This window comes from Oryza sativa, chromosome 7 (assembly GCF_034140825.1).
Source record: "Oryza sativa Japonica Group chromosome 7, ASM3414082v1".
Lineage (NCBI taxonomy): Eukaryota > Viridiplantae > Streptophyta > Magnoliopsida > Poales > Poaceae > Oryza > Oryza sativa.
In genome coordinates, this window is record NC_089041.1 from 5,665,729 (window position 1) to 5,682,206 (window position 16,478).

The 16,478-nt window shown below is 39.1% G+C and overlaps 2 protein-coding genes and 1 long non-coding RNA gene across 4 annotated transcripts; 2 read left to right on the top strand and 1 right to left on the bottom strand.

Moving 5' to 3' along the window:
- Positions 1 to 3,003: 3,003 nt before the first annotated feature.
- Positions 3,004 to 6,737, bottom strand: LOC107278126 (uncharacterized). Its single transcript, XR_010742289.1, has 4 exons — positions 6,541 to 6,737; positions 6,331 to 6,413; positions 3,617 to 3,683; positions 3,004 to 3,430 (listed from the first exon to the last, which is right to left on the bottom strand). It is a non-coding gene; the product is annotated as an uncharacterized lncRNA (long non-coding RNA).
- On the top strand, positions 4,279 to 5,204 carry LOC107275458 (ethylene-responsive transcription factor ERN1). The gene has a single exon (XM_015790403.2). The coding sequence runs from the start codon at positions 4,404 to 4,406 to the stop codon at positions 5,202 to 5,204; it is 801 nt and encodes a 266-aa protein (XP_015645889.1). The 5' UTR covers positions 4,279 to 4,403.
- Positions 6,738 to 9,372: 2,635 nt separating the features above from the next.
- Positions 9,373 to 11,225, top strand: LOC4342676 (uncharacterized). 2 transcript variants are annotated; one of them, XM_015789135.3, is made up of 3 exons: positions 9,373 to 9,508; positions 9,588 to 10,024; positions 10,797 to 11,225. In XM_015789135.3, exons 1-3 carry the CDS (start codon positions 9,376 to 9,378, stop codon positions 10,914 to 10,916), a joined length of 690 nt encoding a protein of 229 aa, XP_015644621.1. In that variant the 5' UTR covers positions 9,373 to 9,375; the 3' UTR covers positions 10,917 to 11,225. The 2 variants fall into 2 exon arrangements, with proteins under 2 accessions (XP_015644621.1, XP_066168506.1); XM_066312409.1 differs by lacking the exon at positions 10,797 to 11,225 and adding an exon at positions 10,138 to 10,430.
- Positions 11,226 to 16,478: the final 5,253 nt, after the last annotated feature.

Sequence of the window (16,478 nt, forward strand, 5' to 3'; positions counted from 1 at the left end):
ATCTTCTTGTTCGCGCACGGGTACTCGCCCTTTTTGTTCATTTTCCCTAGATTAGATTGCTGCTCTCCTTCCTCGTTACTCTAGTGTTACAGGTTGACATTGCCGTCTCTTCCGTTGTTGTCATTCCCGGTACTGGTTGATATTGCCGTAAAGGAAGCAAAGCTTGACGTGGATGAAGCAGTGCCTAGAGTTGTCGAGAGCAATCGCGCGATAGAATGCACTCCCTAAAACTTGAACGCCCGCCTACCCATGCGCGAGGAAGAAGACAAAGAATTTGGGGAGGATGAATAGAAGGATGGACGAAGTTTCGGAGGCATGCTCATCCCGAGTACCCGTGCGCGAGGAAGAAAATAGAGAGTTCGGGGGGAGTATGCTCCGAATGATAAGGTATTGGTGTTGTTGTTGCCTCCGTTGTCTTTGTCGTTCTCTCCAGTCGTTCCGGTCTCCTCTGTTGTCACCGTTCCCGGGACTGGTTGACATTGTCGTAGAGGAAGCAGAGTGACATGGATGAAGCAGTGCCGAGAGTTGCCGAGAGCAATAGTGCGATAGAATGTGCTCCCAAAAACTTGATCGCACACCTACCCGTGCGCGAGGAAGAAAACATAGAGTTCGGGGAGGATGAACAGAACAATGGACGAAGTTCTGTCACCGTCTGTTACTAGAGTAACGAGGAAGGAGAGCAGCATGTTACTAGAGTAATGAGGAAGGAGAGCAGCAAAGCAGTGCCTAGAGTTGCCGAGAGCAATCGCGCGATAGAATGCACTCCCAAAAACTTGAACACCCGCCTACCCATGCGCGAGGAAGAAGACAAAGAATTTGGGGAGGATGAATAGAAGGATGGACGAAGTTCCGGAGGCATGCTCGTCCCGAGTACCCGTGCGCAAGGAAGAAGATAGAGAGTTCGGGGGGAGAATGCTCCGAATGATAAGGTATTGGTGTTGTTGTTGCTTCCGTTGTCTTTGTTGTTCTCTCCAGTCGTTCCTGTCTCCTCTGTTGTCACCGTTCCCGGGACTGGTTGACATTGCCGTAGAGGAAGCAGAGCGACATGGATGAAGCAGTCCCGAGAGTTGCCGAGAGCAATAGCGCAATAGAATGTGCTCCCAAAAACTTGACCGCCCGCCTACCTGTGTGCGAGGAAGAAGACAGAGAGTTCGGGGAGGATGAACAGAAGGATGGACGAAGTTCTGTCACCATCTGTTACTAGAATAATGAAGGAGAGCAACAATCCTCTCAAAAGGGCTTGTCACCATCTGTTACTAGAGTAATGAGGAAGGAGAGGCTGAGAGCAATAGCGCGATAGAATGTGGTCCCAAAAACTTGATCGCTCGCCTACCCATGCGTGAGGAAGAAGACAGAGAGTTCAGGGAGGATGAACAGAAGGATGGACGAAGTTCTGTCACCGTCTGTTACTAGAGTAACGAGGAAGGAGAGCAACAATCCTCTCGTAAGGGCTTGTCACCGTCTGTTACTAGAGTAACGAGAAAGGAGAGCAGCAATCCAGTCTGGGGAGGATGAACAGAAAGGCCGAGTACCCGTGCGCGAAGAAGAAGATAGAGACGAGGAAGGAGAGCAGCAATCCTCTCAGATGGGCTTGTCACTGTCTGTTACTAGAGTAACGAGGAAGGAGAGCAGCAATCCAATCTAGGGAGGATGAGACAGGAACAACGGTAACGGAAGAGAGAATGACAACGGCAACAGAGGCAACAACAACACCAATAACTTATCATCCGGAGCATTCTCCAGGTATTTTCTTCTCATCTCGGTGTTAAACATGTTTTTAGATGCTATTGTTTATGTTAGCATATTCATGTTTACCATCATGCTAGGATCACTCTCTATTGTATATGTCATGTTTATTATGTTATATTTCTGGATTAAAATATGTCAAATTATGACTATATTTCCAACAGATTTTTCCATGTAAATCATTATATGGCGCTTGTGCATATACGGTTTGTTGCTTCTACTGCGTTATTTGTTGGTTAAAGCTTTTTTTTTTTATTGTTTGAAAACAAGCTATTCTCAGTGGTTCATCGCAAAACGAGAGGTCAATTGTGTCGTTTTTGTAATATCATAATATGGTTAATTGATATTTGCACATTTTGTTGCCATCAACACCATCAGTATGGTGGTACTGGACCCTCACATAGCACAAATTGCAAGCCGGCCCTACATTCTGGTTGGCCAAAAATGCCTAAAATAAGCTGAAGTTCTGAAGTTATCATGGTCAACTTTCTCTCAGGTTTCTTGGTATAGAAAATATGTTTAGATGAGGTGAAGGAGAAACTTGGCCTATATTTTAGACAAGACTCTGGAAGAAAGTATTTGCAATAGAGCATATAATACATAGTACCACATTAGGCCTTTCTATGACCAATGTCACAACTTGACATTTGGTGTGCAAGGACACAATCACTCGACAAAAATACGTGGGCATTGACCAAAAAAAACATTTATTGTATTGATAAAAAAATAAAGTTGAACATCTGAGAAGTACACCTAAACCATGATCTCCACTTCACACAAAAGAAGTCCGACATGTTTCTCAAGACATTTAATTTTCCAGGCCGTGATGTGTATTTAATTATTCATATGATGATTCTGTATTATCATGTGAGATTTTCTCTTCATTTTATACTTATATACTCTTCTTACGGTTCATCTTTTTTTTTCCTTTTCTATTGTGAGGTGATGCTCTTCCATTAACTTTGACCTCTGCATTTCTCAACGCAGGTATTTCATTCTATTTTCTACGCAATTTGTTAGTTCAAGGAGCTAAGGATAATCTTTGCATTCGAGGCACAAGCAACCTGCTGCCACATCTACAGTTGACTTGCCAACCAAAGTCTCTGATCATGAAATTAAAATGTGGTGAAATGAAACAAAATTGGAGTACTCGTGGAATTTCTGTGATTTTACAGTATCAGAACCATAGTACATATTCTTTATTTTTCTTTTCTTTTGAAGGGAAGAACCATATTCAGTGCCAAACCGCCAACGAAGTAAACAACTAAAATAATAGTTCAAAATCCATCCAAACTTTGGTTACCACTTTACAGAAAAATATATCAATAATTTTAACCAAGCAAAGATAGTATATATCTTGAAACTTGAACAACCTGAGTCAAACGTAGCGAAATAAACTCGAAATATTTCATCAGGTAAATAATGCACTACCTGATCTTGGCACATCTGATTGATAAAATAAAACATTCTGCACCCGGCCATGGCATTAGATTATATGCTAATCACACAGCTTCATTCTTTAATCTCCTCTCGTAGAATGCCAACATCTTCTCTAATCTTGTCACCTAACATGAAGCCATGAAGCAATTAAACCCACAGGTGCTGCCAAATGGCAAAAAAAATCGTGTCCTCACGACTTGCTTAGTTCCCTTTGGTAGGAGTGATGGTGTGCCATGTAAAATATCTGCAAATTAAACAGGCAGTTGGGCAGTTATGGACAAAACAAATAAACTAGAATTTCGTCATTTGAATAGAACACACGGCAAATGTTTAAAACAATGCTGTGCCGGAGAGAGAGAATCGTTTGCAATTTTCAATTGAAGACCACTACTTAGGAAAATATGAAATGTACTTGGATGGCAATTGCTACCTATACAATGTCAGAACCATGTGGATCCTCTCATACCAATTCCTTGGAAGCAGCAAGTGTCAGACGCCTGCAAAAGCAATTTCCATATCATTATATAGCCTTGCAAACATTTAGTAGGTGAATCTAAACTAATCTAAAGGACTGCACAGCATTTTAGCCTAAAGCAATCCATTGAATTATTTGCTTAGAGAACTCTTAAAAATTTTCAAACATCATAAGGCGGTTTTATGATGGGAGTAGGAACTGAAAACATAGCAACAAAAGATGTTTTAATAATATTGAAGATAAACTTCTATGCTTAGTGAACTGTTAAGGATTCCAAGCTTTTCAAGGCCAACAGTTTGGAGTTAACTGTAATATCAACAATAAGGGAGGGATTGCAGCCCATGGTTCAGTAAAACCTAAACAGAAGCATCAGATATGTCGATCTTATCGCACAGCCTGAAACAAAGGTGGCTTTTGTCAACCTGCAGGGTAAAGAACAAACATGCCAGCCACTAAGACCACATCAGAAAACATTGAAACAAACTACAGAATGCAGCATTATGCTCCTATGCCTCATAGAAAACTCAGTCACCTCTTGAACTCACCACAAGGATTTTCAACAGTAGAGACAGGCACAACATGACAAGTCTCCCACTAACCCAACATCTCAACCTCCCTTTCTTCCCCCCCCCCCCCCCCTTAAATTCAGACTCCAGCACCTCCCTCAAAGTTCAGACCACAGCTGGAAAACACACAAACTGGCAAACAGACATTGCACTCTCTTAGCTTCCCTCTCTTCTCCATGGAGCTCCAGTTCCAGAAGCCAACACAAGGGCAATCCCAGCAGCAGCAATGCCATTACCAAGTGCCAACCGTGACAGTGGCCAAGAACAAAGCGAAAACCAAGTGCAGCAGCAGTAAGTTCGTGGGCGTCAGGCAGAGGCCCTCAGGGAGGTGGGTGGCAGAGATCAAGGACACCACCCAGAAGATACGGATGTGGCTCGGCACGTTCGAGACCGCCGAGGAGGCTGCGCGGGCCTACGACGAGGCCGCATGCCTCCTCCGGGGCTCAAACACGCGCACCAACTTCGCAACGCAGGCTGCACCAGACTCGCCGCTCGCGTCGAGGATCCGCACCATCCTCACCCACAAGAAGCTCAAGAAGAGCATGCCCCAGCCTACCATCACCTTCAGCACCGCAGTATATCACCATGCTCGTAGCACTGTCCCTGCTGCTGCAACCAGCACAAGCACCAGTGGTGTCAGCCCCAGCAGAAGCAACAGCTCAAGCCTTAATTTTGCTACAAACCTCTCTAATTTTGCTATGAGTGGAGGTGAAGAATTGCAGCTGGCTTCTTCACAACAACAATATGATCAGTCATGGGCACTCAACACCAGCCTACTACCGATTGGGGATGGATGCGACATGTCAGGCAGCAATGCTTGCCCAGTGGCCTCAGACCAGGATAAGATGAAGGCAGAGAAGCAAGGCTCCCATGGTATGAATGGCATCCAGGAGCAGGAAACCTTTGATATGGGTAATGATCTGTGCGACTCCTTGTGGGATCTGCCCCCTATTTGTCAACTGTCCTGCAAGTATTAATGTATTAGACAAACAAAACTAGACATCCCCATACCAAGATTCCTCCTTTTTGAGTCCATCTTCTGCTCTATGAGCCAATTCCATACAAAACGTATGAGGAACGATGGCCAGCAAGCAGAGTAATGTGACGGATGTATCTTCTGATTAGATGAAGGGCTTTTCATGTGTTTTAAGTTTTTTTTTTCCTTTTGATTTTGATCTGTCAGGCTACATATTTAGCATTTTTTAACACGTATGGCAGATGCAAAGCAGTATAGGTGCCAATGTGCCATAGAGGTTTATCATCCCTAGTTTTTTTTTTTTTGAACGGAAACATCCCTAGTTCCCTATGTATGCAAAATTCAATACAGTAAAATCTTGTGGTGGATTCTTTTCAGAGATTTCAAATTATTTATGAGAAATCTTCATACCGTGACAACCTTGTAGTGTAGCTTCCTACTGCACCAGTAGCACACAATTTTTCATGATATTGTAGTTTGGAAGGTTAATATTTGTGTTGACTGATGCAAAGCACATGACAAAGTATTTATGTGACCACGGAAAAACTGAAAATATCGAAAGTTTCTGTTTGTCATCGGAAATTTCAGATACTAACAAGTGAATAACTTGGAGACAAGCTTTAGTTCTTTCTCAAAAACTGAAAAGATAAATTCCAAAGCAGGCTGTGGATCTAATTTGCAATCCTCTACAATATCATTACTATGTGTAGTTTAAGATCCGTATAATTTAGTATTGGGAATAATTGTTAATATATGATGGAAACAAGTAATTGTAGTTAGCAAACTAAAGCTAGAAGAAAACCAATGCCATCAAAATTAGCAGTCAACAAGTTATTACTGTGCTCACTTTCATAGTTATCCTATTCCTGACTCAGTGCGTGGAGGATTTGAGCCATAGGTTGATCTCTGTAAGACTATAACCCTTTGAGATTCCATCAAAAATACTATGAAAACTTTGAAGGCATAAAAAATGGTTAGCTAAAGACACATTTCCACATCCCTAGGCTTGGCCTATTTTCTTGTTCTGCCCCTGTTCTAATCCCCATTAATAACAGAATGCGAACAAGATGTTTTTTACTCTAAGATCAAATGCAGGAGCACTACAAGATGTTGTGGAGGTAGTTTACCACTTCTAGATTGTTCCGCATGACGCCTCTCGTTTTGCTGCCCCTCCTCTATCCATTGTCAATGTCCCTGTGGACATACTAACCTGTCAATCATCAACAAGAATACATTTGTTTTTTAAGATAATGATTAACAAGAACACATGCATCAACAAATAGATGGCAGCCAAAGAACTCCATCTTGACGACAGAAACTAATAATACAATACTAACCCCGATAAACCTGAACAATCATGGTGAGCTTCGTTACCAACTCTAGGGCTAATCCAGATCTTGATCTCAACTCCTCCAATCTAAACGGAACTAGGATAGTAACTAGGGGATCAATCAATTCAAAAAGAATACGATTCGAGAGCCCCCATCGCCTGCCCAGCCACAGCGCCACAGCGGAGAAAACCCAGCTAAACCCTAGAATGCGGCGTCGGAAGGGAGGGGAGAGATGCGTGAGGGGGCGGGGAACCTTCCAGAAGCTTCCGCCGTGGGCTTCGCCGCCGTCGCCTACTCCGCGGGTGGTGGTGGGTTGGTCTCGGCCCAAATCAACCGCTGCTGGGCCGGGCCGAGAAGCGGTGGTGCCCAAATGGGCCGCGTCTGGCGCTAAATTTCATCTCAAACCAACTTCTTGCACAACTCTTGCGCCATTTGAATGGAAGGATTTTTTTTAGGAATTTTATAGGATTCAAATATTATACTGCGAAGCATTCATTTGAACCGTAGAAAGAGAGAAAGCCCTCGTTTCCATACGTACACTTCTTAAACTGCTAAACGGTGTATTTTTTTAAAGAAAAATTCTTCAAGAAAGTTGCTTTTAAAAGAATCATATCAACCCATTTTCTAAATTTGAAATAATTAAAACTTAATTAATCATACACTAATGGCTCACCTCATTTTGTGTATCTTCTCAATCTTTTTCTTTTCTTTCTCCTCTCAAACACACTCGTAAGGTTCGAGAATCTACTTGGCGGAGCTTTGAGTTATAATTCGAAGCTGATTTAAATTTTAGAATGTCACTTCATTTTAGGATTAATGCTTTTAAGGGCTTTTTATGATCTCTAAGAAGAAGATGTATTTAAATATATGACATTATTGACTTTATTCAACCAAACTTTTAAAACTTTGACTAGCTTTCAACATATTTATTTTGAAAATATAAAGATTTATATGGGAATATTTTTTATAAGTATTTTTAATAATATATGTTTGTTTCTATATTATCATTGCATTATAATAAAAAATAGTGGTCGAAGTTACACATAAAGACCGAATAAAATTAATAATATCATATATTTATATACATAGGCAATACAAATCTACCTAAAAGTATTATAGAAAATCAAACTTTAAAATTCACAACTACTTTGGATTATAATCTGCAGCTAAGCCCAGAAAATTTTAAATATTAAATTCCACTCAACAGATTAGGTTTCCTTTTAAACAAAAAAATTTACATAAATTTCACCATGTAGAAATAAAAAAAACACTTCATGTACCCATTATATGCTTAGTTTACTGAGATCCAATCTCTTCTCTTTCTTTTCGTTTTTCTAGTAAAGTCTACGGTGCTGATAGCTGCACAACTACTTCTAACCATAGGTGACATGATTCATGATAGTTTTCCTTTCCTTTTCTTTTTTTTTAAAAAAGAAAAGTAGGAGCTTTACCATTCGTTGAAGAAGAAAACACTAGGCCTTAGGCAAAAGTTTCTTGACACTAACCTGAATTAGTCCACAACAATAAAGTACAACTTGACCCAAGAACCTTGATGGAACTACAATGTAAAACAAAGAAGCCTAGGCTACTATCTAGAATGGATGGAACAACAATGCAAAAAATAAATTAATGTTGAAATTGAATACCCTTTCTTTGGCCTGTGAGCTGAACTTTAACAGTTTACTCTGAATATAAGTTTGTTTCAAATCACCATCTCCCCATTTGAAATTGTTTAGTTTATGGTTCAACTCCTGCATGATTATCCATCAGACCATCACTATCTTGTGTGTTACATCTTAACTTTTGATGTGGTTTTCTACAGAAGGTTCTTATCTTGTCTCTCATTATCATGGCCCCCTATCCTGGCACCCTGTTGTGTACTCTTCTTCCATTAAAGTTCCTGAATTTTGTACATTTTATTCCTTGTTACAACTCCTTTGCTGATGATGTACAGTATCGTAACGTTGAACCTGTCTATAAACCGTCCTGCAAACCACAACTTGTTTAATAAAATTACATATATTCAATATTCAAAGAGGTCGGCATCTGATAGTGATCAACATTTCAGGAATGTTCTCAATTTTTCTATCACAACTGAAATGGATAGACTTAGAAGCTCTTTAGGACATATGGCATGTTAAGTGAACAATATAATTCTTCGGAGCTACCAAGGGATAAATTCTCAAGTTAACTTTGATCTGAATTGAATATATACTCAGTGAAGGCACTGGATTGTAGTACCATTTATGCAGGATAACTAAAAATATTTATTAAGAACCAACAAAAAAGAGATGGATTGATCAACAAGCCTTAGATATTCTCCACTAGTTTTGTTTCTTCACACCTTGCATGGCTTGCTCCTTTTTCCTATTATGGGTTGCTCTGAATAATCCTTGGCATGTTTGCTACAATTGTTCAGAGACATCCCAAGTGCCAACTAGTGATTGATGAGTGAGGAGGAAGAAGTCCCAAGTGGTGGTAGGCCCCAATCACCATTTTCACCCCACTTTGTCACCTAGCAAGGTAGGACAAGCCCACACACAAAGCTCTTTGCAAAGGACTGGCTTCAAGGCTTTGTGGTGACACTGATATCTCTCTAGTCTCTACACCTCTTCTCTTCCCCTTCATATATTGCTTTCTTTCTCCCTTTGCTTCCCTGCAAATAATAAGAAAGGAGAAAAAAATTGAGGAAAAAAAAGATCACTTGGAGCCTTGAAAAGCAGCAACCAAAATTGATGCTTGGGGAGCATCCATTGGAGAGGCCCCAAAGCAAGAATCTTTTTCATTGATCACTGCTGTTTGTTATATAAAAGATCGATCTTTTGGTTGTTATTTGCCAAGATGGAGAAGGGAGGTGCTTCGGTTTCCATGGATGCGGCGGCGAGCATGGACATGTGGGACTGGGAGGTCCTGCCTGACCAGCTGAGCTCATCCTCCCATGGCGGCGGCGGCCATGGCCGCAGAGTTCTTGGTGGTAAGATCAGCATCAGCTCTTGGGATTTGTCACGAAAGATTGCGTCTCATTCTTGTTGCGGTGATCGATTGGATGACAGCTCAAGAAACCGAGGAATCGAATCTTGACGCCGCCGCCGCCGACATGGCCGTCGACGACGAGTGCAAGGACATCGGCGTCGACGTGGCCGTGCCGGCCGAGACCAAGACGAGCCAAGAAGAGACCATGGCGGCCAAGGTAACAGAGGAGGAGGAGGAGGAGGCGTTCCAGGGCTCCGATGCCAAGGTGGTCGACGGCGACGACGACGGCGGCGGCGAGGAGGAGGAGGAGGAGGAGGAGGAGGGGAAGAAGGCGGGGGCGGAGTGCGTGGTGTTCAGGGTGGGGAAGCTGCGGGTGAACGGGATCGGGGCGCTGTGCTCGTTCGGCGTCGCCGCCGCCGCCACCGTCTGCGTCTTCCTCGTCGGCGGCAGGCTGCAGCACCACCACCGGCAGCAGCAGCAGCACAAGATCCAGCTTCAGCTCTATGGCGATGACAAGGTTAATTTGGTGACTCATTTCCAGTCCTATGTTTCTACTTTCTACCAAATCCATCATCAATCATTTTCTTTTGTCTATGGAAGATTACTTTTTTTTCTCATATAATTTAGTAGAATCATCCAAAATGGCGATCACTCATCCTTACTTTCGAAGTCACCGTGACTTTGTCACTGATATGTGACGTGACTTTGAAGGTAGAACATCCTAAACATCCTAATCCTTCTATAACTATGCGATTAGTAGCCAGATTTTACAAAACCGATGAAAACCGATCTTCTCGGACCAGCTCAAGAATACAAACCGTTTAGCTTGTTGGTCAAGTTAGAAAATATTCAAACTATAATTTTAATTTTTGATAAAATTTTATCGGTAGTCAATGGTTTTCAAACAATTTTCGTCAAAACCAAGAAAAAACATTGATTTCTTGGTTTTTGGCTCTGGATTGGTTTGGTGAATCTTGCTAGTAGCTTACTTGTGCTGTTGTGCATATGTATACCTAAATTAATTAATTAATTCAGATGCAGCTTGAGCCTTTCTAATATGAAGTTTCTACTAGAAGCACAAGAAGAAATCTTAATGATTTTGGCACGATGTTATTATGGGCTGATACAAATACAGAATCTAAAACCATCATATCGTTTACGTTCTAGTAAAAGAAAATTGGTTACTGACACCATGTTTTTTCATTCAATGTACAACTGAACAAAATTAGCTACTCAATCTTATCCATGAGAACTTTGCCTGAATCATGGTTTGATTTGTTGATCTGCAGAGAATGCAGCAGGTTGTGCAGCAGACATCAAGGCTGAACCAGGCAATGTCATCTGTGATGGGAGGGGGTGGCTCAACTAGGGCAAACATATCGTTTGGTGGCTACTATGAGGGCTTTTGATCAACCAATTAATTATTACAATGTGTATGGTCAAGTACAATTAAAGTTGCCATTGTAGCAAGTAGCAACTTAATTTGATATGGCACCCTACTCCCTAGTGGCCTTCATATATGCTGCAATCACCTTAGCTATGTGTTTACTACGTGTACACTAGATGTAAATAATTGGGTTCTTAGACCTTAGCACATATAGATGATGAGGATGGAATTATAGATTTATTAAGATGATAGTTAAGGAAAATAACAATTGTTTGACTTGTGCCTGAAGTCAAAATAGGTTCATTAATGATGGAGAAGCTACTTTACTGAAGATGAGTTGTTTTTGATTGGTGAACTGGTAACAATAACTGAACAAGTTGGTGTTTTTCATGTTATCTGCGCTTCAGTTTGCGAAAATGAACTTTCACCCTAGAAAAAATATTTGGGTTTACTCAAGTTTTCGTACCATGCCTAACTATGCACTGAATCTGAAAGAACTCCCTGCTGTCAACTAGCACAGGAACACATTGCCATCACGAATTAAGTAATTAACCACTGAAAATGCGCTTAGTCTTCTCACTGCAATACAATTGATTTCCAAGAAAAATCAAGGTAAAGAAATATCTCAATAGCAAACAAATCTACTGTCAATCAGAACAAAGCCAACTCTGACAAGTTTCAAGTTTCTTGTGAGGTGAAAATGTATGGGCTGGAATTGTCCAGGGTGACAAGTCTCAAACCGTTTGTATAATTGTATTGTTGATGAGGCTGACATCAATAGAAAACAGAAAGAAAAGGAAAACATTTGTTGCATGTGTTAATTGATATTTGTCTTTTTTCTAGGACATACGGTTGCGTGTACGGTGCATTTGATAGACTTGCTAGTCGTTTTCGTGATGGAATTTACCGAATTCTGGCACATTTTAGATGACTGAAAGTTGTTTGTGAAACAAATTGCAAATTCATATCTGCAGTTTCAATATAGGGGACAGAGACGGTTGGCAAGAGGAGGGGGGCAAGGGTTGTCAGGAAAGGTCCTGTTGACTTATTGGATACAGAAAAGTTTCAGATCCTATGCAAATCTTTATTATATCAAGTGTTTGCTTTTAAAATTTCATCTCAAATTTATCAAAAACATTAAAAGGAGTCCGGACGGCTGCCTGGGGTCACGGTCGGTAAGATGAGATCATAAGCCTCATCTCTTTGAGAGGAGTTAGAGCTTATAAATCATTATATTCATTAACCAATTGAAAATCATAATTGTTTCTCAAAAAAAAGGAAAACTATTATTGTGGATATAAGTCAAACTAGGAAGAACTCGTGTTGTTTATTGGAAAAAAAAGACATTATCAATGATCATGACTTTGCTCTCATAGTAGGAAAGTAGGATTGCCATGTCTCTTACAGATCCAGCAATAGTTATCTTCTCACTCAGATTTCAGACAAAAAAAATATTCTAGTTCCTTAGGATTGAACATGTGGTCCTCTTGTGTTTGTCTAGCTCTCTTTGTCCAGTTCCACTAATGTTACACTGTTCTCTTGCTTGGGGCTGGGTTGAGCCTCAGATAATCTAGGCCATATGGCCCAAATAGAACTATAGGAGTGGACGAGTGACTGGTACTCCCACTATGCATGGAAATATATCCTCTATTGCAAATTGCAATGCAGAGAATCATTGATTGAACAGTGTATAGCAACAATGCTACTTGTACAAAGGCCTGATTAAGATACATATTTTATATCGGTTTTCATCAGCATGTTTTTCAAACTGTTAAACGGTGTATTTTGTACGGAAATTTTTTATGTAGAAGTTGCTTTAAAATATCATATACATTCATTTTTCAAGCTCAATTAGTTATACGCTAATGGTTTTCTAATTTTTTTCGTGTCCTAATTTTATCTTTAATAGAAACGAACACCACTAGAGAATTTGCTTTATTTTTCGTAAAGTTTGGAGATACTGTATCTTTATCCTTTCCCATTGAATGTGGATCAAACAGCATAAGTAAAAGAACATATCCGAATGCATGTACTGTAGATTCTCTACATTTTGTTCTTTAATGCATAGAACCCGATTCCGTTATACATATATGACAAATTTCCTATAATTTGGCCCACCATGTATAGCCATTTATCTTGATGATAAACAATAAACAAAAAGTTTCATCCACATCGTTTCGCCTAATAATAAAGCTTGTTATGACTTATAAAGCGATAAAAAATAATTTATGGGTAAAATTTTTATATGGGTTCTTCGATATGTAAGAGCAAATTATGGAAAATAAAATATGATGAAAACACCAAATCAACTTCAAAATTAAATTTTAAATTTCACAGCGGCTTATAAACTAAATATAGAGGGGCTTAGGGCAGTCCCAACCCATAATGTCCATAAGCAATGTCTATGGTGCCATGTCAATAAGACATCACAATAGAAACTATACTTTACAACCTATGGTTTTTTAAAGTGGGCCATTAATAAATACATCATCTCTCTTCTCTACCAATCATATTTATTCTTCATCTATTATGAAGACAATATTCTCTCACAATGCAAAACTTGATAGTGTCTAGTGCATAGGTTTTCATGTTGAAGCTGTGTCTTGTATGAGACCCAGTTTCTTCTTCTCTTCACTCTCTCTCTTAATTAATATAGTGCCACATAAGTTAAAAGTCATACATGGCAATGTAGTTAATGTCATAGACATCATTCTAGGTGGAGGATTGGGATTGCCCATATATATCGATGACGATTTCCTGTTGCAGTCTTTTCAATTGTTTATCGAAAATCCTGTGGGCATGTCCATGAGGGGATATATATATTCTTCTGCTGCCGGAAGGGAGGCACCCATATTGCCGACATAGGCTCGGTTTGCAAGAGCTGGTTACCAACTCTCTATCCTTATTTTTCGCGCGCACGCTTTTCAAATCGTTAAACGGTGTGTTTTTTTTGCAAAAAGTTTCTACGGAAGTTACTTAAAAAATCATATTGATCTATTTTTTTTTAAAAAAATAATAAATACTTAATTAATCACGTGCTAATGAACCGCTCCGTTTTTCATGTGTACTGTACACGTTGGGAGCCGGCTGTAGCGAACACACCCTTAGTTCACTTTGGTATCTTTTTTCTATCTAAATATTCTCGGTTAGGGGATTTAGCTGTAGGAGAAGCATAAATTCGATCAACTTTATTAAAGCTTGAAGCTGTATCCTAAGTATTAGGTATCTCCGTGGAGTCCATTCTGCATACCTTTTTGTTTTGTTTTATTTTTGAATCAAGCTGAACTTATACATGCTGATTTCCGAGAAAAGAACTTTTACATGCTGGAGTCAGTTACAAAAGTTTTGGTAAAACAGATCTGGCTTGGTTGGCTCTGTGTGTTACTCACCCGTTGATTCATGCTGTCTCTATTTTTTTAGGGACATTTAACTATTTTATCACTTCGAAGATGTGGCAATTAAGGATTGCCACTCACTGTCTATGACATGTGGGTTCTCATGTATCTATAACACGTGGACCCTTATGTGTCTATAATATGTGGGTTCAGTGGCAAATCCTTTATCACTACTCGTAAAAGTGGTAAATAGTTGATTATTCCATTTTTGGAAACTACTCCCTCCGTACTTGTAAAGGAAGTCGTTTTGGACAGCAACACGGTCTCCAAAACACAACTTTGACTTCTTATTTCTATAAAAATATTTATTGAAAAGTGATATGTGTATACTTTTATAAAAGTATTTTTCAAGACAAATCTATTCATATAATTTTTACATTTTCAAACTCAACAACTTAAGAGTTATTCATGATTTATATTCCCAAGGTTTGACTTAAACATTGTCCTAAACAACTTTATTTACGAGTACGGAGGGAGCAGGAGATACCCATGCTTTGCTATGAGTATATATATAGCTAAGTTCTTTTCTTTGAGTTCTCAACTCACTCATCTCGTTTTTCCCGCACACGCTTTACAAATTGCTAAACAGTGCGGTTTATACAAAATAATTTTATATGATCATGTTTATCTATTTTTTTAAAAAAGCTAATACTTAATTAATCACGCGCTAATTATCCACTCCATTTTCTGCTATGAGTATATATGGCTAAGTTCTTTTCTCCGAGTTCCAAACTCCACCTCGCGAACACAATGTAAGTATATTGATTTGTTTGAAACAAATACTGGGCTATTCCATAATATAAAAAATCAAGAGCCAATTTATAAAAACTGCAGAAAAACAGTGGTGGGGGTGGTAATGGCAGTGAATGGCAGTTGCAAATCCACTAGCACCACCAATAGTATTTTTTTTAAAAGAGTATGTAAGTATATTCACTTGTTTGAAACAAATATTGAACCATTCCATAATATCAGAAAATATCAGGGGTTAATTAAAACTGTAAAAAGAGTGATTTGCCACCACCACTAGTGTTTTTTAAAGAAGTATAGATATTCAATGAAAAAAAATTAAAGGGCTAGAATAACGCTTGGAATGTGGCCAGTAACCCCTTGCTTTAGAGGAAAGTCAATAAATTATGACCAAGTTAACATGTCCAGAACTCCAGATAATGAAAAAACATTTTAACTTAATTTTTTTATGCTGAGAAATCAAAAGGACATGTCAGTGTAAGATCGTTTTTGTTGGCTTATCCGTTACAGCCAAATTTGAATATTAAATTTAATTTTATAGTTAATTGTGGGTTTTTTCTGGTAGTAGTCTATTTTTTAGCATTGGTTTTAGACCGAGAATAGTACAAAGATAAAAGTTCTATGCATAATTTATTTATTTATTTTCATATTTATGTCCACTTTCTTCTTCGTGGGGAGATAGGAGCAGAAGGCATGCATCAGATTGGTTTTTTTTAAGCTCTAATAAAGTGCTAACAAAGATAATCTTGATTCATTGATTCCTGTTAGTGACCCTCTAATGACTTCCATGAACCAAGATGCTATCTATATTTCAGTTTCTTTTATTAAATCTTTTTTTGGGGGTTTCTTTTATTAAATCCATAGTTGCAAAGGCAGAAATTGTATGTATATCTTTTTATTGGCTAAAAAATAATTTCCAGTTGAATTGACTATGGAGAGCAGTATACTAGCTAGTATGATTGTGTACATCAGAACATGTACTGGGACATCAGATTCTTGTTAATGAAACAAATAGAAAGACGATGCATTCGAGCATTTCATCCAGGGCTTTCTCGGGATGGATGACATCTTGTCCTAGCAGTGGGGACTAGGGTCATATATATTTTTATGACGTCACTAACATAGGAAAAAAGGAAACTTGATTTTTCTGTAAAATGATGTTTGATTTCTCCGATTCCATATATTTTGGCCTTGTTTAGTTAGGGGAAGTTTTTGAGTTTGGTTATCACATCGGATATATAGACACACATTTAAAGTATTAAACATAGTCTAATAACAAAACAAATTACAGATTCTGCTAGAAAACTGTGAGACGAATTTATTAAGCCTAATTAATCTATTATTAGCAAATGTTTACTGTAGCACCACATTGTCAAATCATGACGCAATTAGGCTTAAAAGATTCGTCTCACAATTTACACGCAATCTGCGTAATTGGTTTT